General features: G+C 48.5%; 3 protein-coding genes across 7 annotated transcripts in view; 1 reads left to right on the forward strand and 2 right to left on the reverse strand.

The window, feature by feature from the left end:
• Window positions 1-5,816, reverse strand: part of pir (pirin) — a 13,827-nt gene extending 8,011 nt beyond the window's left edge. For 3 of the 4 annotated variants that reach the window (XM_068599450.1, XM_068599447.1, XM_068599449.1), the window contains exons 1-3: window positions 5,605-5,816; window positions 4,480-4,576; window positions 4,274-4,366 (exon numbers count right to left, since the gene is read on the reverse strand). In XM_068599450.1, the coding sequence (XP_068455551.1) occupies window positions 4,274-4,366; window positions 4,480-4,572 (186 nt within the window). In that variant the 5' untranslated portion in view covers window positions 4,573-4,576; window positions 5,605-5,816. Of the gene's footprint in view, window positions 1-4,273; window positions 4,367-4,479; window positions 4,577-5,332; window positions 5,450-5,604 lie in introns of those variants that run through there. The other variant, XM_068599448.1, reaches the window with a different exon arrangement.
• Window positions 5,817-6,099: 283 nt separating this feature from the next.
• Window positions 6,100-10,826, reverse strand: zgc:113276 (uncharacterized protein LOC553748 homolog). Of its 2 annotated transcripts, XM_068599438.1 has the most exons (11): window positions 10,751-10,826; window positions 10,142-10,421; window positions 9,406-9,590; window positions 9,078-9,290; window positions 7,867-8,055; window positions 7,530-7,782; window positions 7,276-7,409; window positions 6,937-7,176; window positions 6,688-6,849; window positions 6,454-6,543; window positions 6,100-6,333 (listed from the first exon to the last, which is right to left on the reverse strand). In XM_068599438.1, the coding sequence occupies exons 2-11, from the start codon at window positions 10,404-10,406 to the stop codon at window positions 6,160-6,162; spliced, it is 1,905 nt and encodes a 634-aa protein (XP_068455539.1). In that variant the 5' UTR covers window positions 10,407-10,421; window positions 10,751-10,826; the 3' UTR covers window positions 6,100-6,159. The 2 variants fall into 2 exon arrangements, with proteins under 2 accessions (XP_068455539.1, XP_068455538.1); XM_068599437.1 differs by having other exon boundaries at window positions 7,530-8,055.
• A 1,134-nt stretch (window positions 10,827-11,960) lies between these two features.
• On the forward strand, window positions 11,961-17,933 carry LOC137801962 (uncharacterized). The gene is made up of 7 exons (XM_068599436.1): window positions 11,961-11,987; window positions 12,076-12,188; window positions 12,346-12,439; window positions 13,794-14,163; window positions 15,430-15,555; window positions 15,642-15,778; window positions 17,544-17,933. The coding sequence occupies exons 1-7, from the start codon at window positions 11,976-11,978 to the stop codon at window positions 17,760-17,762; spliced, it is 1,071 nt and encodes a 356-aa protein (XP_068455537.1). The 5' UTR covers window positions 11,961-11,975; the 3' UTR covers window positions 17,763-17,933.
• The last annotated feature ends 481 nt before the right edge of the window (window positions 17,934-18,414 follow it).

The raw sequence follows: 18,414 nt of genomic DNA on the forward strand, positions 1-18,414 counted from the left end.
TGGACCTCTTTGTCTCTTGGACCTCTTTGTCTCTTGGACCTCTTGGTCTCTTGGACCTCTTGGTCTCTTGGACATGCAGAGCCTTCAGTGGAGCTTCAGGTTCCAGGTTTAATGGACAACAAAGGAGCGGCGTGGTCGCTCACAACGTGAGCGCTGTGTCCTGGCCCGCGTGGACAGGAAGAGAAGCGCTGAGTCGCGGGTCAGCGGGTCGGAGGTGAACATCTGTGTGAGGGAGGAGGGTCCGGGCCTGCAGAGAGCCGCCTGTGATCCGTCTGCACAGCTGCGGGACTTCAAGAGTCATGCGAGTGCGAGCAAACACACCTGCTGAAAGGCATGCTGGGAGTGTAGCCTGTTTAAGTTGCATCTGCCAACTCAAATACACTTGGAGGGACTCCAGTCTGAGGACAAGATCTTATTAAAGTTTGACCTGAAGACACATCCTGATCAACGCACCCAGAGGGGCAAGCAGGGAATAAAACACACATGCAGGCACTCGTAGTCCACATGTAGTCCACATGTAGTCCACATGTAGTCCACTCGTAGTCCACTCGTAGTCCACATGTAGTCCACTCGTAGTCCACACGTAGTCCACACGTAGTCCACACGTAGTCCACTCGTAGTCCACACGTAGTCCACTCGTAGTCCACTCGTAGTCCACACGTAGTCCACACGTAGTCCACATGTAGTCCACATGTAGTCCACATGTAGTCCACTCGTAGTCCACTCGTAGTCCACATGTAGTCCACATGTAGTCCACATGTAGTCCACATGTAGTCCACTCGTAGTCCACATGTAGTCCACACGTAGTCCACACGTAGTCCACACGTAGTCCACTCGTAGTCCACTCGTAGTCCACACGTAGTCCACTCGTAGTCCACACGTAGTCCACACGTAGTCCACTCGTAGTCCACACGTAGTCCACACGTAGTCCACACGTAGTCCACACGTAGTCCACATGTAGTCCACTCGTAGTCCACACGTAGTCCACACGTAGTCCACACGTAGTCCACACGTAGTCCACTCGTAGTCCACACGTAGTCCACTCGTAGTCCACACGTAGTCCACACGTAGTCCACTCGTAGTCCACACGTAGTCCACTCGTAGTCCACTCGTAGTCCACACGTAGTCCACTCGTAGTCCACACGTAGTCCACTCGTAGTCCACACGTAGTCCACTCGTAGTCCACTCGTAGTCCACTCGTAGTCCACATGTAGTCCACATGTACTGGACCTCTTCCGTCCCTCTCGTCTTCAGACATACGCTCAAATGTAATTTGCCTAAAAGCACTCCGTATAATATAAAAATTAATTTGGGAGCAGAAGAACATTGAGCAACATGATTATTCATCAGGAGTAGTGTTTCTGACCATGAGAGGAATGTTCCACCTCGCTCCACCTGTGTGTGTGTGTGTGTGTGTGTGTGTGTGTGTGTGTGTGTGTGTGTGTGTGTGTGTGTGTGTGTGTGTGTGTGTGTGTGTGTGTGTGTGTACTCTGTACAGTGATGCATTAGAGCAGTAACGTCTCAAACTTTTTCTGTCACGCCCACTTTGGAGGAAGGAAACCGCCCAACAAAATGGTCCAACCAGCAAAAAATAACTCATATTTGACAAAAATATGACCTATAATACCTGTTTAGCACTGAATATATTTTCTAGATAATAACAATAACGTTCAAGCTGTGAGAACAGAATGATGCAAACGTGTGAGCGTCAGGTTGAGTCGGTGTTAGTGCTGCAGGAGCTGCTTTCCTCTACATCTTTAAACAGGTTGTAGACTTGTGTTCATGCTGCAGGAGCTGCTTTCCTCTACATCTTTAAACAGGTTGTAGACTTGTGTTCATGCTGCAGGAGCTGCTTTCCTCTACATCTTTAAACAGGTTGTAGACTTGTGTTCATGCTGCAGGAGCTGCTTTCCTCTACATCTTTAAACAGGTTGTAGACTTGTGTTCATGCTGCAGGAGCTGCTTTCCTCTACATCTTTAAACAGGTTGTAGACTTGTGTTCATGCTGCAGGAGCTGCTTTCCTCTACATCTTTAAACAGGTTGTAGACTTGTGTTCATGCTGCAGGAGCTGCTTTCCTCTACATCTTTAAACAGGTTGTAGACTTGTGTTCATGCTGCAGGAGCTGCTTTCCTCTACACATCTTTAAACAGGTTGTAGACTTGTGTTCATGCTGCAGGAGCTGCTTTCCTCTACATCTTTAAACAGGTTGTAGACTTGTGTTCATGCTGCAGGAGCTGCTTTCCTCTACACATCTTTAAACAGGTTGTAGACTTGTGTTCATGCTGCAGGAGCTGCTTTCCTCTACACATCTTTAAACAGGTTGTAGACTTGTGTTCATGCTGCAGGAGCTGCTTTCCTCTACATCTTTAAACAGGTTGTAGACTTGTGTTCATGCTGCAGGAGCTGCTTTCCTCTACATCTTTAAACAGGTTGTAGACTTGTGTTCATGCTGCAGGAGCTGCTTTCCTCTACACATCTTTAAACAGGTTGTAGACTTGTGTTCATGCTGCAGGAGCTGCTTTCCTCTACACCTTTAAACAGGTTGTAGACTTGTGTTCATGCTGCAGGAGCTGCTTTCCTCTACATCTTTAAACAGGTTGTAGACTTGTGTTCATGCTGCAGGAGCTGCTTTCCTCTACATCTTTAAACAGGTTGTAGACTTGTGTTCATGCTGCAGGAGCTGCTTTCCTCTACATCTTTAAACAGGTTGTAGACTTGTGTTCATGCTGCAGGAGCTGCTTTCCTCTACATCTTTAAACAGGTTGTAGACTTGTGTTCATGCTGCAGGAGCTGCTTTCCTCTACATCTTTAAACAGGTTGTAGACTTGTGTTCATGCTGCAGCAGCTGCTTTCCTCTACACATCTTTAAACAGGTTGTAGACTTGTGTTCATGCTGCAGGAGCTGCTTTCCTCTACATCTTTAAACAGGTTGTAGACTTGTGTTCATGCTGCAGGAGCTGCTTTCCTCTACACATCTTTAAACAGGTTGTAGACTTGTGTTCATGCTGCAGGAGCTGCTTTCCTCTACACCTTTAAACAGGTTGTAGACTTGTGTTCATGCTGCAGGAGCTGCTTTCCTCTACATCTTTAAACAGGTTGTAGACTTGTGTTCATGCTGCAGGAGCTGCTTTCCTCTACATCTTTAAACAGGTTGTAGACTTGTGTTCATGCTGCAGGAGCTGCTTTCCTCTACATCTTTAAACAGGTTGTAGACTTGTGTTCGTGAAGAAGACCTCTTTCAAAACGGGACTTCTTTGCTTCCTGACAGAACTTTAACTTTAAACTTGAGCTCAAACCAAACAGAAGGTGTGTGTGTGTGTGTTACTTCTGGCTTTCTGTGGGATCTTTGAAAAACTACAAACCTAAATCAATGAGTGAGGGAGTCAGAGCGTCTCTGCTGCTGTCTGGACGCCGGCCCGCTGGCGCCATCTGGTGGCCGCAGCAGGTACTTGCCCCTCAGTGAGCCCTGCTGGGGCTTCTGTTTGGGTTTCATGGTGGAGTCACTTGCCTGCTCAGCATCTGCATGTTGGTTTGAGGTCATTCAGTGAGGAACACAGCTGCTCTGGTTGCTCGTTCTTCTTTGTGAAGAGTCGTGTTTTGTGTTTAGTTTTAAAAATAAGTTTAGAAAAACTGAAAGTCTACTGTTGAACTAATTAGTGTGTTGAGATGAAATAGTGTACAGTTGAGTTTTTTATAATTACTGTCATTATTGATTTACCTGCAGATGATTGATCTATTAAGTTTCATAAAACAGCCCCCAAAAAAGTGTGTTTATGTCATTATATAAGTTTATGTCACATGCGTTTGTCACATAGGTTTATGTTATATAATTTAAATTCATCAAGTCAAAGAAAAGCAGCAGTCTCAGAGATGAGAAGCTGCAGCTGACAAATCAAGTCAAATCTTTTATAGGTATTAATCCCAGTATCACACAATGGCCTCGATGGGCTTAATGATCTCTTGTAGATTCCTGTATGCTCTGAAACTGAAGTGTTAATACTGAAGCCGTCGCGTGGCTGATCGCACTGCACGGACACGAGGAAGCACAGCTGAAGAAAAGCATCAGTTTCATATCAAAGACATCAGATCAGTTTCTCACTTCACAGACTAACTGACTGGATGTGTGACCTGTTCATCAGCTCAGAGAGCAAAAGATCCACAACTTTCTCCATCTGAAGTGTTGCTGCTCCAGCGCCAAACATGTGACTTATGACATGAATATTATATAAATATATATGATAACATATATAATAATATGTAAATATTCTTACTGTCTCAAATCCTCTGTGCGGATGGTCTGGAAAACCTGCCGGCTTGCTCACTCTGAACTCGTCCAGCATCAGGAACGGATCCAGGTTCCTCAGCTGGAAGTACAACATGTAGTATTATATATATATTACATATTATACAGCAGTATTCATGCTCTTGCATGATGATGGTTCCATGTTGGGTTCTGTGCGCTCGGTGAGACGCTGACCTCCTTTCTGCCGACGCTCCTGCGGACGCGAGCGCCGACTCCCTCCGACTGCTCCACGCTGAGGAGGATCTGCTGCACCGTCCTCACCTCCATCGTGCTGCAGGAGCACGACATATTCATAAATATATACATACATAAATATATACATCTACATAAATAAATAAATAAATATATATATATATATATAAATAATCAGGTTTGTTTTGAGGAAACAAACCTGATTTTCTTGTAAAAACTCGTTTTGAGATTAAAAAGCCAAACTGACAATGAAATGTCTTTAAAATAATCAACATGTTAAATACACTTATTTGGTCATTTCTTGAGTCTTTTAATAAGCATACGTCACAGAACATGTCCTCCTCCTCCGCACTGAGTGATGAAGCAGTTTCCCAGCATGCACTGGGTGAAATGCTATGCTCGTGTTCTCAAAGCTAAATGAGATCTGAAATGCAGCTCAGCCTTCAGTTCTGTGATTCTTTCTGAAAGTGGTTCTTGGACTGAGCAACATTTCCCAAATGAAGCAGTGACACATGAACATGACGAAGGTCATGTGATCACAGGGGTTTCCCGGTTTAACAAATACTCTTCCTGTCAAGTTGGAGGCTGTCAGCTGTCAGCTGGTGTCAGCTGGTCTCAGAGCAGCTGTAGTGTCTACATCACGTCTGTCCCGGATGCTCCCGCCCTGCGTGCACGTTGTATTGTTAGAGTGCCACACGCACACCTGTTCCCCGTGAGCCCATTGGCCAGCAGGCAGCCAGCAGGTTGCGGGTTCCCAGCAGCAGGAAGCTGAGCAACAACCTGCAGGTCTGCGTCTTGTTCCTGTGCACTAATGACAACAATTATGAACACTAACCTGTTCTTCTTGTGTTCCCGTGTGTTGGTTGTCACGTGGTAACAGCGGGACACTACGTGTTGTGTCTTTACGTCAATTCTACAAATCGCTCTTTCGTTTCCCGATTATTCTGACGGGCACGTGAACGCATCACGCAGCTCTCACGTTGCGTGATGCGTGGTGTCCCGTGAGGTCCGCGGGCTTCAGGTGGTCTTAAAGGCCGTTTACCAGACGTCAATCACCTCACACCTGCCACGAATCACTTCCGTTTGTAACATCCGGAACAAACCCACCTGCCTCAAAGTGTACGTCACGTGACCACGCTGCTACGTCCTGCAGTGTTTATGTCGACCGAGGAATGGCCGCCGGGTTGTTGTTGTTGTTGTTGTTGTTGTTGTTGTTGTTGTGGCTGCAGCCCCGTTTACCTGCTCAGGTAGGGCTCAATACTCCCCGTTGGGTTTGACGCATGCGCAGTGTGACGGGTTACAGCATGAAGCGCCAGAGAGGTGTGTGTCCGTGCGGCACAGCAGTGTTTCTAGGACATGATGACGTGGAGCTTTTCTTCTTTAACTATCTTCGATGACAAGTCAGGGGGCGTGGCCACCAGCCATGTTGTGAAACAAAACAAAGTGTCATGGAAGTGTTGTGGATATACCTGTAATTCATGTTTCATAAGACAGATTGGGCTCTTTAAGATGAACACAAATCTGTGTTACATTTATATTTAATAGTTGTTATAATCCCCCCCCCAAAAAAGAGTCATTTTCACAGCATTTATTTCAGTCCAGTGTGTTTAATCACGGCCACGTGAGCGTCACAAGTCAGGCACCAGCAGGTGACTGGTGGCGCTAAAGCCATAATAAACCTTTCATCTGTTGAATGTATTCTTCTGTTTTACATTTCTGTCCTCTCCGGTCAGAAGCCTCCTCGCTGTCCTGTTGCAGACGGCGGCGCAGGATGTCGTTGGCGATGCGCATGCCGGCAGCCTGTCCACCGGCCAGGTTGACCGCATGAGGCCCAACCTGTGTGTGTGTGTGGGGGGGGGGGGGGGGGGGGGGGGTATAAGCGACAGGGAGTCTGTGAAACAGGTGTATAAATTGTTGTTGTACTTATCTTTGCAGACTTTGCACCGAGCAGGACACCTGAAGAGCCGTGTACTGCCCCATGAGGTACAGCGGGCAGCCCTCTGCCCACCGTAAGCTCTCTGAGGTGCACGGCCAGCCGTCCATCACCTGCAGGGAGGAGGAGCCAGCGCTTCTGTTAGTGCCGCCTTGTTCAGGATGAACACGTTGCTCTCATCTCTGCATCCCTCAGGTGATCCTCACGTCTTGGTGCATGAACAGCGTCTCTACAGGAACCTGTTCTGTGCCACCCACCTGGATGGGGAACTCCTTCATGACCTCAGAGAGCAGGGGGTCCTGTTCCACATCCAGTTTGCAGCCGGTGGCGAGCCAGATCCTGTCTCCAGTCCAGTGGTCCCCCGTGCTGAGGGAGAGGCTCCAGGCCTGGCTCCTGTAGCACCAGCTGGCTTCACTCACCTGGACAGTCGCACCAGATTCAGGTAAAAACCTTCCACTCCCCTCACTGTCAACTTACCCCCGGCCGGGTCGCCCGCGTCCCGCTACCTGGCAGTACGTCCTCACGTCCACCCGTCCGCTCTGGATGAACGGCTGCAGGTGCACGTAGGCCTCCGGGGTCACGGCCCCTCCTTTCCTCGCCAGGTGGATCATGGCCAGCCGCTTGCGGAGGCTCCGCTCATTGTAGAACTGCCTCAGGTAGGCGCGGCCGTCCATCTTGACGCCGTGCTCCACGTGCGAGTACCGGCCCACCAGGCTCTCCACGTCGCCCACGTCAAACTGCTTCAGCTGCGGGAGAAACAAGGAGGACTGAGGCGCGCGCCGGAGGCCGACAGGTGTATCTCCAGGTATGGTTGGTCTGCATGCAGCTTCACACTGTCACTAGACCTGGAGGTGCTTCCTCATGACCCAGGTCACCTGGCTGGCACCTTGCTGCAGGGCAAGCGAGACCACATGAGCGCTGGTCAGACCTCCACCAACGACCATGACTCTCTGCCCTGCCTCACACACTACACACACGTCTACACACACACACAGCACTTGTAAAGGAAGCGCTGCGTCGAGGCCCAGAAAGCAAAGTGTGGCAGGTGATAAACCTGCAGAGCTTTTCTGTGTGGTGGTGTCAGAGGAAGCCGACTGACCTGGAGCGGGAAGCGACTCTCTCTGCAGCTGGTGCATGAGGTGCACGGTGTGCTGCAGGCGCTCCTCTGGGAAGCTCTCCGCGATGCCTTCCACCCACGAAGGGACGTTTGCCATCTGGGCTCGGGTCGGGCCGGTCGCCATCACGACCTGGCGGGCTTTGAGGACCACGCCCTCTCGAAGGTGGACTTGAAAATATCTCACCCTCTTCCTGTCGGTCGCTCCCACGGCTCCACAGCCGTCCCTGAGCTCCACCTCTGGACTGCTGTGCTCCACCTCTGGGTGGATGTGCTCCACCACTGGACTGCTGTGCTCCACCTCTGGACTGCTGTGCTCCACCTCTGGACTGCTGTGCTCCACCACTGGGTGGATGTGCTCCACCTCTGGGTGGATGTGCTCCACCACTGGGTGGATGTGCTCCACCACTGGGTGGATGTGCTCCACCTCTGGGTGGATGTGCTCCACCACTGGGTGGATGTGCTCCACTGTTCCTTTCAGCAGCACTTTGTCCAGGTTGTATCTCTCCACCTGCGTGTTCACAGTCACCAGCTCAGACTCATGAATCACATCACACACCATCAGCTGTTGCTGTTGTACTATGACGTCATTGTTGTCACAAATACACAACATGTGTTATCATATTGTTTCTCTATCATCTTATTCTCTCTTGTCCGAGCTGCCTTCACCTGCTCCTCTGCTCCTTCAGGCCTCAGCTCAGCCTTTCTGTCCAATCACACCGCACGTCTCTTTCTGCAGGAGGGTTACCCAGAGGCTCCGTGTGCAGTGTGCAGTGTGCAGTGTGTTGTGTGCAGTGTGTTGTGTGCAGTGTGCAGTGTGCTGTGTGTTGTGTGTTGTGTGCAGTGTGCTGTGTGCTGTGTGCTGTGTGCTGTGTGCTGTGTGTTGTGTGCAGTGTGTTGTGTGTTGTGTGTTGTGTGCAGTGTGCAGTGTGCAGTGTGCAGTGTGCTGTGTGCTGTGTGCTGTGTGTTGTGTGCAGTGTGCAGTGTGCAGTGTGTTGTGTGCAGTGTGCAGTGTGCAGTGTGCAGTGTGCTGTGTGTTGCTCGGCGGTGGAGTCCGCGCTGGATGAAGTGGCCTCGTGGTCGGTGCGTTGCTCAACGGCAGCGTCTCCTCTTCTGGAGGAGCGGCGAGCAGCTCGGTGTCTGACGTCCTCACATGTGGACTGTGTGTGTGTGTGTGTGTGTGTGTGTGTGTGTGTGTGTGTGTGTGTGTGTGTGTGTGTGTGTGTGTGTGTGTGACGGGAACTCCAGACACACTTCTTCCTCCCATTCTGCCGTGATGTGGACTGCATGAGGTCTGAACTCACGGCTCCACGCTGCTGCCAGCGAGCGGTCGACATGTTGAGAGCCGCTGGATCCGTCATGAAAAGCTCATCTAAAGGAAACGTGACGCCACGAGTGATGTCTCATGCAAGCTAGGGATTCAATGATTCTGTTGTTTCTTTACAGAACACACACACACACACACACACACACACACACACACACACACACACACACACACACACACACACACACACACACACTGTGTCTTACCTGATCTTTAAAGAAGTCCACGCTCAGCTTGGTTCCTGGCAGACTGAAGGACAAACTCTTCTTGAGCGAGGAGACGTGGAGGCGCTTCCTCTCCTTCCTGCCGAGCCTCGTGTCGTTGAAGAACGCGTTTTCATCCAGAATGTAGAGCTGGTCTGGGAGACTGTGGAGCTCTGCGGAGCGACCGGACCGCAAAACAAACTGCTGCAGGGCGTTCTGGCAAAGGAAACACACACACACACACACACACGCACACACACACACACACACACACACACATCCTGTAGAAGCTCCTTCCTGCCCTGACTTGAGGGGCGTGGCTTGTGTCTACCTGCTGCAGGGCGTCAGTGTGCACCAGGGTGTGTGAGCGCAGGTGAGGGATGTTCAGGGCCGTGAGCTGGCGCTCCCACAGAGCCGCCCACGCTCCGTAAGCGTCCACCACGCCGAGGCTCACCGGGGGGAAGTGCAGCCGCTCTGACGCCGCGGGCTTCGCTGGTCGCTCCTCCGGCGCCGGGCCTGCGACCAATCAGGACAAAGACACTTTGTGTGTTTGTGGTGCGTCACGGTTGAGTCCGAATGAAGAAGTGAGAACACAGAATCACTCGTTCACGTGTGAACTATGTGTCACGCTGACTCAACCAGTGAAACTCATTCCTGCCAGAAAAACCAACAGGATGTGATCTGAAGGCCTCGAGTCCAGAGGAAGACAAAGAGGAGCAGATACAACATCTGCACATTTACTCAAGAGCAGGGTTCCTCCCAAGAAGGAGAAAGTTGGACGAGTCACAAACATTATGAATAAGTTAGAATCTCAAGTCTGCATCGTGAGAACTGAATAAGAAGTGATGACTTATTACATGATAACATTAAAATGTACTGAAGGGATTCTTACTTATGTCTTATTTCCATCATCTATTAATGTGACCAACTATTCAAAACCTCAAAGTAAAGAGTCGTGTATTGCGTAAGATGGAAGAGAGCAGAAACCGGCCATCAAAATATTGATATTACTTTCAGCCGTTCGTGCAATAATTAAACTATAAACTAATATGAGAGTGAAACCCAACTCGTGGTACCCGCCCTGCCCTCCCTGCAGGCGCAGCGTCGCTTGTTGGATGTTTCCTGGTTCCTCTGAGCTCCAGAGGAGCAGCAGGGGGGCAGGAGGTCAGGATCAGGGTCAGCACCAGGACCAGGATCAGGATCAGAACCAGGACCAGGATCAGGATCAGGACCAGGACCAGGATCAGGACCAGGATCAGGGCTGGACAGCAGGCTCGCGAGCGTCAAGGCGTGAGGACCAGCGCCGATGATCAGCACGTCCAGGATCTCCATCTGGAACAGGCAGCGCTGCTGGGTGACAGATCAGAGGCTCTGTGCTACTTTACGGCCCTCATGCGCGTCACTCTGAGGCGGCTCAGAGGACGCTCAGTAGCGTTCATGACATCAACTCTCCTCATTCTCCCTGCAGGTAACAGACTCGTAACAAAGCTGCGTGACGGCGACGGAGCTTCAAACTTCATCGTGCAACTGAGTCAACAAGTGGAGCGAGAGGTCAGACCCTCTGCAGCTGCTGCGCTCATGAACGCTCCTCTGGCCGTGCAGCACGGAGTGTAGCATGGAGGGCAGCAGGTAGTGCAGCACATAGTGAACAGTCCACGCTCAGCGCGTCACGATACCTGATGGATTTTGATCGTCCACTTCTGGTGTAAAAGTTCGGCGCCGTCCTGAGTCCGACCTCCAGGTTCTGCTGAGCGGCGCTGCCCCTGAAACTCAACCCAGCGCAGAGCCGACAGATATAGCTGCTCTGGAAATAGCTTCAGGGTGTGTGTGTGTGTGTGTGTGTGTGTGTGTGTGTGTGTGCGTGTGTGTGTGTGTGTGTGTCAGTTACATTTCTCAGATCGTTTTTTAAACCACTGAAACGTTTCCAAAAGTTTCGGTTCTGAATGTTTGTGACAAACGGATTGAAGTGTTTCTTCATGTGTTCAGATTATAATCCTAATACTTCAATCAATAAACTTTGGATCAGTGGAAACATCGTCAGCGTCAAAACAGAAGAGTTGTCTTCTTGGTTCACAGGACGTGTAGACAGATTATAGACTAAAGATTAGATTATAGATTATATTAGACTTTAGATTAAACTATCCAACAGATAATCAGCAGTAAAATGCAACATACACATTAATGCAAAAGAGATATGGCATATACACAGACAGGGAGTATTTCATATGAATAATACTTTAGCTGGAGCGAGGGTTTGAATGTCGTGTGGGATTATGAGTGGTGATGAAACAGAACAGGTGCACTCGTTGAGAGCAGATGATACAATTAGTCAAATCAAAGTAAAACAAGGTCAAACATGAAGGTTATTTAATTATGTATTGTTCACTACGATATTCACCTTTTGGTAAAATGACATCATGTCCAGCCAAACGGCCACAAACAGTTTGCAAGGAGGATCATGAGTGATGGCTTCCTGTCAGAGCACCGAGCGTCTCAGAGGAAGTCACGGCCTCCACTACTTCCCATGTCTAATCTGAGATCACCATCATTTCCTCTTATTTCTGTTTCCTGTAAAAGCTTTATTGGCGTTGCTGAGAAGCAGCAGTGAGCATCCAGGAGCAGAATAAAAGAAGTGCTTCACATGGAAGAGCAGCGTTCACTGGAGAGCCGGCTGCAGGAGCAGCTGCACAAACATCAACGCTCCTGCAGTTCAAACTATGAATCATACATCGAGTCTCTGATTCCATTTCTATTTACTAATCTTTGTTCACTTCCTCTTGTGATCAGTTCCACATCATCCAGGTTCACTTCCCCCTCCACTCATGCAAAGCAGAAGCAGCGACAGAGTTTATAAGCTGCCGTCCTTCAGTCCTCTGCATCGAGAGCGGCGGCGGCGGCGGCATGGACCTGCAGGTGGGTGACGGCCTGGCGCTCAGAGACCTTGTGTTGCCTGATGCTTGTGTTGCTGCGTTGATGTGAATGTGTCCTTCTGTCCGTACAGAGCTGTGTGGTGAAGGGCGGCGTGCTGATCCTCCACCGCCTCCAGGAGGGAAAGCACCAGTACCAAGTGGAAAATGTCAAGTACAAGAAGGCGTCCGATAAAGCCTTCGTCAGGTAAGACCAGGATGGCCGAGTTGTGACGACGAACAAACCAAAAGAGCAGGAAGGAGTCACTGAGACACGGACCACAGGGGGCGCTCTGTTCCATCTCCTGAATAGAGGGAAATAAAACAATAAGTTTTGGCCTTGTGTGTTTGCTGTTTCCCTGGAGAGGAGACAAGCTGATGCAGATAAACGGCGTGGACCTGCAGGAGCTCTCGCCCGAGGAGCTAGCTCAGAGGCTAGCAGCAGACAGCCCCATGCTGGTGAGGCTCAACACACACTATACCATGCATTCAATAACCCACCCTGCAGGCTCCATGTTACGCTGCAGTTACACTACATACATGTTGTTATTGGGAATGTGCACGTGGTCGTCATAAGTCACACGCGACATGATTTAATGTGTTTTCATCCTGTTGTGGTGAGATTCCAAGACATGGAACGTGAACCTGATGTGAGCAACTGTACTTGATACACACACACACACACACACACACACACACACACACACACACACGCACACACGCACACGCACACGCACACACACACGCACACGCACATTGTCACTTTGACAGTCACAGTGTTTTTGGTGGTTTAAGGGGAAGTTGTCACCAATAACAGACACAAAGTTGTAAACAGAAATATTTGTCTGATCACACGTCTCCTTCTCTCTCCTCTCTTCTTCTTTGTCCTCTCTCCTCTCTTCTTCCATCTCTTTCTCTCTCCTTCTCTCTCCTCCTATCTCCTTCTCTCCTATCTCCTCTCTCCACCTCTCTCCTTCTCTCCTCTTCTCTCCTCCTCTCTCCTCTCGCCTCTCTCCTTCTATCTCTTTCTCTCTCCTTCTCTCTCCTTTTCTCTCTCCTTCTCTCTCCTCCTATCTCCTTCTCTCCTATCTCCTCTCTCCACCTCTCTCCTTCTCTCCTCTTCTCTCCACCTCTCTCCTCTCTCCTCCTTCTCTCCTTCTCTCTCCTCTCTCCTTCTCTCTCCACCTATCTTCTTCTTTCCTATCTCCTCCTCCTCTCTCCTTCTCTCTCCGCTCTCCTCCTCTCTCCACCTCTCTCTCCTTCTCTCTTCTCTCCTTCTTTCTCCTTCTCTCTCCACCTCTCTCCTCTCTCCTCCTTCTCTCCTTCTCTCTCCTCTCTCCTTCTCTCTCCTCCTCTCCTCCTTCTCTCTCTTTCTCTCTCCTTCTCTCTTCTCTCTCCTTCTCTCCTCCTCTCTCTTCTCTCTCTTTCTCTCTCCTCCTTCTCTCCTTCTCTCTCCTCTCTCCTTCTCTCTCCTCCTCTCCTCCTTCTCTCTCTTTCTCTCTCCTTCTCTCTTCTCTCTCCTTCTCTCCTCCTCTCTCTTCTCTCTCTTTCTCTCTCCTCCTTCTCTCCTTCTCTCTTCTCTCTCCTTCTCTCCTCCTCTCTCCTCTCTCCTCCTTCTCTCTCTCCTCTATCCTTCTCTCCTCCTTCTCTCCTCCTCTCCTCCTCTCTCCTCCTCTCTCCTCCTCTCTCCTCCTCTCCTCCTCTCCTCCTTCTCTCCTCCTCTCTCCTCCTCTCTCCTCCTCTCCTCCTTCTCCTCCTTCTCTCCTTCTCTCCTCCTCCTCTCCTCCTTCTCCCCCCCCCCCCCCCCCTCCAGACGGTGCATAAGGCCATCCGGGTGGAGCAGCCCGGTGAGCAGGTCTTCCCAGCTGAAGACGCGTTGCTTCCCTTCTTTAAGGAGTCCACAGTGCTGAGCTTCAGGATGGAGATGAGGAGGCAGGAAGAGCTGCAGGGTGAAGCGACGCCGGAGGAGAGGGAGACGGACTCCGAGGAGGATCCTTGCCAAGGAGGAAGAGGAGAGGAAGAGGAGAGGGAGGACCTGCTCGTCATATCCATGAAGAAGACCAGCATCTCCGTGGTGAGCGGGAGAGGCTGCGACCGCACGAGTCCGTGTCAGGGATGCAACGGGACGGGATGCGTCTTCAACGACGTCGTCCTGGTGTCCGACTCCAGCGAGGTGGTGCTGGGTAAGTGATTATATATATTCATATCCATACAGATAGACGCACTCGTATCAGGATCTCGTCTTTTAATACACAACATTGTCCAGAGACAACTAAGGATCTCCAAAGGAGGATTAACTTCTTCTTCATGGTTTTTGTAATCTAATGAAAAGTTGACCTCTTGGTCTACATGTCTCAGAGAGGTCAAGAAAACTGTCAGAAGTTTGATATACTATGAAGTATGAAGTATGAACTATGAACTATGAAGTATGAACTATGAAGTATGAACTATGAACTATGAACTATGAAGTATGAAGTATGAAGTATGAAGTATGAAGTATGAACTATGAAGTATGAACTATGAACTATGAAGTATGAAGTATGAACTATGAAGTATGAACTATGAAGTATGAACTATGAACTATGAAGTATGAAGTATGAAGTATGAAGTATGAACTATGAAGTATGAACTATGAACTATGAAGTATGAACTATGAAGTATGAACTATGAAGTGTGAAGTATGAAGTATGAACTATGAAGTATGAAGTATGAACTATGAAGTGTGAAGTATGAAGTATGAACTATGAAGTATGAAGTATGAACTATGAAGTATGAACTATATACTATGAACTATATACTATGAACTATATACTATGAGCTATGTGCGATGAAGTATGAACTATGAACTACATACAATGAGCTATGAACTATACACTAAGAGCTATGAACTATGAGCTATGAGCTATGAACTATATATTATGAGCTATGAGTTATGAGCTATGGCCTATGAGCTATGAGCTATATGCTATGAGCTATGAGCTATGAGCTATGAGCTATATGCTATGAGCTATGAGCTATGAACTATGAACTATATATTATGAGCTATGAGTTATGAGCTATGGCCTATGAGCTATGAGCTATGAACTATATATTATGAGCTATGAGCTATGAGCTATGAGCTATATGCTATGAGCTATGAGCTATGAGCTATATGCTATGAGCTATGAGCTATATGCTATATGCTATGAGCTATGAGCTATGAACTATATATTATGAGCTATGAGCTATGAGCTATATGCTATGAGCTATGAGTTATGAGCTATGAGCTATATGCTATGAGCTATGCGCTATATGCTATGAGCTATGAGCTATGAACTATATATTATGAGCTATGAGCTATGAGCTATATGCTATGAGCTATGAGTTATGAGCTATGAGCTATATGCTATGAGCTATGAGTTATGAGCTATGAGCTATGAAGGGCCCTTTGTCTGCTCCCCTGTGTTCAGTTCCCAGAGGCGGGGGAAGTTTCAGTCAGCTGAAGTCGTTGAACTCGTCCATCTCTCATTACTCGTCTCATTACTACCTCAGAAGTCTCTGCTCCCAGAAGACTTTGTACGCTTCACCTAACCCAGGTGTGTTGTCCAGAGCAGAGCATTCACGCCTCCAGCAGCAAGGTGGGTTTCAGTGTTTTCAACAGACGTCTTTGTTCCATGTGCAGAGGAGATGACCATCTACTACTACAAGTCCACCAGCTTCTCCTCCTTCAGGGGACAGCCGGTGGTCCTGAACTTCAGCAAGTCCAGCTGCTTCCTCCGGTGCTGCAAGGAAGAGGACAGGGTGTTCCTCCAGGTGGAGGTAAGAACTGTTGCTGTGAGCGCTCATGCACACACGCTGATTCACTCGACCTGGCTTTTGCTCCAGAGACCAACAGGGAGACACTTCCTGTTTCCTGTTTCCTGTTTCATGGACTGCCATGACCTTTGTCCCTCATGGTGAGGTTACCATGTGTGCTTTGAATGAAATGTCTGTATAAACATTGGTTGGATTGTCATTCACGTCCCAGGATCATTATCTTGAGATGTTTTTACCTGATAGGGAATCACCAAAATCATCCAGATTCATCCTCTGAGGACCTTGAATGTGATGTGGAAACGAGCCCCGACCCATCTGGTAGAGGTTGAGCTGCTTCAGTAGATCTGAAGGCGCTGCAGTCAGGAGACCACCAGGTCACCACGATGATCCTCATGGATCACTGAGTCACTTTCATGGAAACTCACCTGCAGGTTGAGGTGCGCTGGTCTGGACTCAAGGTGTCCACAGACCAGCGGTTGTTCTCATGAGCCGCACAGCTGCAACAGATGCAGACAACTTTCAAAGACTCAATCTGGTCTGTTAACGAGCTCTGAAGGACGGCGGCTGTCAAACTGCTGCTGCCATCAAACTGCTGCTGCCATCAAACTGCTGCTGCTGCCATCAAACTGCTGCTGCTGCCATCAAACTGCTGCTGCTGCCATCAAACTGCTGCTGCCATCAAACTGCTGCTGCCATCAAACTGCTGCTGCTGCCATCAAACTGCTGCTGCTGCTATCAAACTGCTGCTGCTGCCATCAAACTGCTGCTGCTGCTATCAAACTGCTGCTGCTGCCATCAAACTGCTGCTGCTGCGGTCAAACTGCTGTAGGGGGACGGCAGCAGTTTGGTAGCAGCAGCAGTTTGATAGCAGCAGCAGTTTGATAGCAGCAGCAGTTTGACAGCAGCAGTTTGATAGCAGCAGCAGCAGCAGTTTGGTAGCAGCAGCAGTTTGATAGCAGCAGCAGTTTGATAGCAGCAGCAGTTTGACAGCAGCAGTTTGATAGCATCAGCAGTTTTATAGCAGCAGCAGTTTGACAGCAGCAGTTTGACAGCAGCAGCAGTTTGACAGCAGCAGTTTGATAGCAGCAGCAGTTTGACAGCAGCAGTTTGATAGCAGCAGCAGTTTGGTAGCAGCAGCAGTTTGACAGCAGCAGTTTGATAGCAGCAGCAGTTTGATAGCAGCAGCAGTTTGATAGCATCAGCAGTTTTATAGCATAGCATTTTATAGACATAACCCTCGTCCTTTTATTTTAAGCAGCGTTATTGAAACAGAGAGACTCTTCAGTGTGGACGTCCAGAGGAAAGAGCTAACGCAGGTTGACTCGTGAAGGCCGCTGTCCCTTCAGCTGGTGAAAGATCAGCTGGATGCAGTTTCTCTCATGAGCACCTGTTGAAAAGAGGACACAAGACAAATATGGAAGTCAAGTATTTCTCTGTGTCTGCGTTCTTTAAGGGGAAAGAAAACGTCCTCATCCCATGAAATGTACTCCATGTGTCTGTCTGTCATGCTGGATCCATGTTGTATTACTAATTATGTTAGATAAGTGTGTTTGGTGAAGAATTAGGACCTACATAGAATCTGAGGATTGGGTAATGTTAGCATGTTCACGTGTGCAGGTATGATGCTGACCCTCCATCTTGCTGATGATGCATACTCTTATTGAAGTGAGGTTTTCAATGCAGGACTTTGCTAATCTGCATTCATTACTTGCTGAGCAGCTGTCTGGTAGCGAGCCGTCTGATGTCCACATCGCTCTTCTTCCTGCAGACCTGCGAGAAGCAGAGGCTGAAGAAAATCTCCAAGAACGACGAGGGCGGCCTCTCCTTCGTCTTCTACATGAAGTCCGGGGGAACCGAGCAGCGGACCTTTGAGTCGGCGCTGCACGGCGGCTGGTTCATCCAAATAGACGCCGCCAACTTAGTGACGATGGTGAAGGTGGACGGAGGGCCGGGGGACGAATCCTTCCTCTTCGTCATTCAGACCTGACGGACTCAGACCTCACGTTTACCATTAAGGTTCACAAGCTGGATCTTCTTCTGGACTTGATATTAAACAAAAGAAGAACTTGTGTTTGACCCCCTGAGGTCTGACAGAAAACACGTCTCTGTGGAAAAGTCTGCTAATTCAGAAGTGCGTATGTATCATACGACGACTGCATACCTGATTAAAACATGCATATCTGATTTAAACATGTTTATATGATGCAAACATGTCGGTCTGCGTGTACGGCGTGATCAGTTGTGTCGTTTATGTTTATGCCTGTTTTTATTATTATTTTTTACAAGTGTTGTTATTTTGTGCTCACTGGATGTACATTTGATTAAACAATGTTTATATTCAAAATAAAGGTGATTTGTTTATTTAATGATAAACATTAATAAAGAGATGTCATGAGAACAATTTCATATAATTTAAAAACACATATTACAAGGTAAATGTCCGTTATTACAAAAACAACTTTCCTCACAATCGCAGTCAAGGCACCTTCAGTGTAGTTGTACTACTGTGCTACTTATGCACTTAAGTATAATATTAAAAGTCTGTCAACACTGAATAGATTTACATATTTTGTACACTAAAATCACCTGCAATCAAATGTGACAGTTTACAATGTTATTCACTATAAAATAAGCGGACA

Source organism: Clinocottus analis, unplaced genomic scaffold, assembly GCF_023055335.1.
Source record: "Clinocottus analis isolate CAN_PGR_092001 unplaced genomic scaffold, fCliAna1.0.p SCAF_47, whole genome shotgun sequence".
Classification (NCBI taxonomy): Eukaryota; Metazoa; Chordata; class Actinopteri; order Perciformes; family Cottidae; genus Clinocottus; species Clinocottus analis.

What these genes read in the sequence shown, in the direction of transcription:
- zgc:113276 (XM_068599437.1), bottom strand. Translation starts at nt 10,406, where the DNA reads ATGGAGATCCTGGACGTGCTGATCATCGGCGCTGGTCCTCACGCCTTG. An exon ending in ACACTGACGCCCTGCAGCAG is followed by an intron (nt 9,291 to 9,405) that starts GTAGACACAAGC and finishes TTCCTTTGCCAG; the next exon opens with AACGCCCTGCAGCAGTTTGT. An exon ending in TCATGAGGAAGCACCTCCAG is followed by an intron (nt 7,177 to 7,275) that starts GTCTAGTGACAG and finishes TTTCTCCCGCAG; the next exon opens with CTGAAGCAGTTTGACGTGGG.
- LOC137801962 (XM_068599436.1), top strand. An exon ending in CAGCAGACAGCCCCATGCTG is followed by an intron (nt 12,440 to 13,793) that starts GTGAGGCTCAAC and finishes CCCCCCCTCCAG; the next exon opens with ACGGTGCATAAGGCCATCCG. An exon ending in CTCCAGCGAGGTGGTGCTGG is followed by an intron (nt 14,164 to 15,429) that starts GTAAGTGATTAT and finishes CCCTGTGTTCAG; the next exon opens with TTCCCAGAGGCGGGGGAAGT.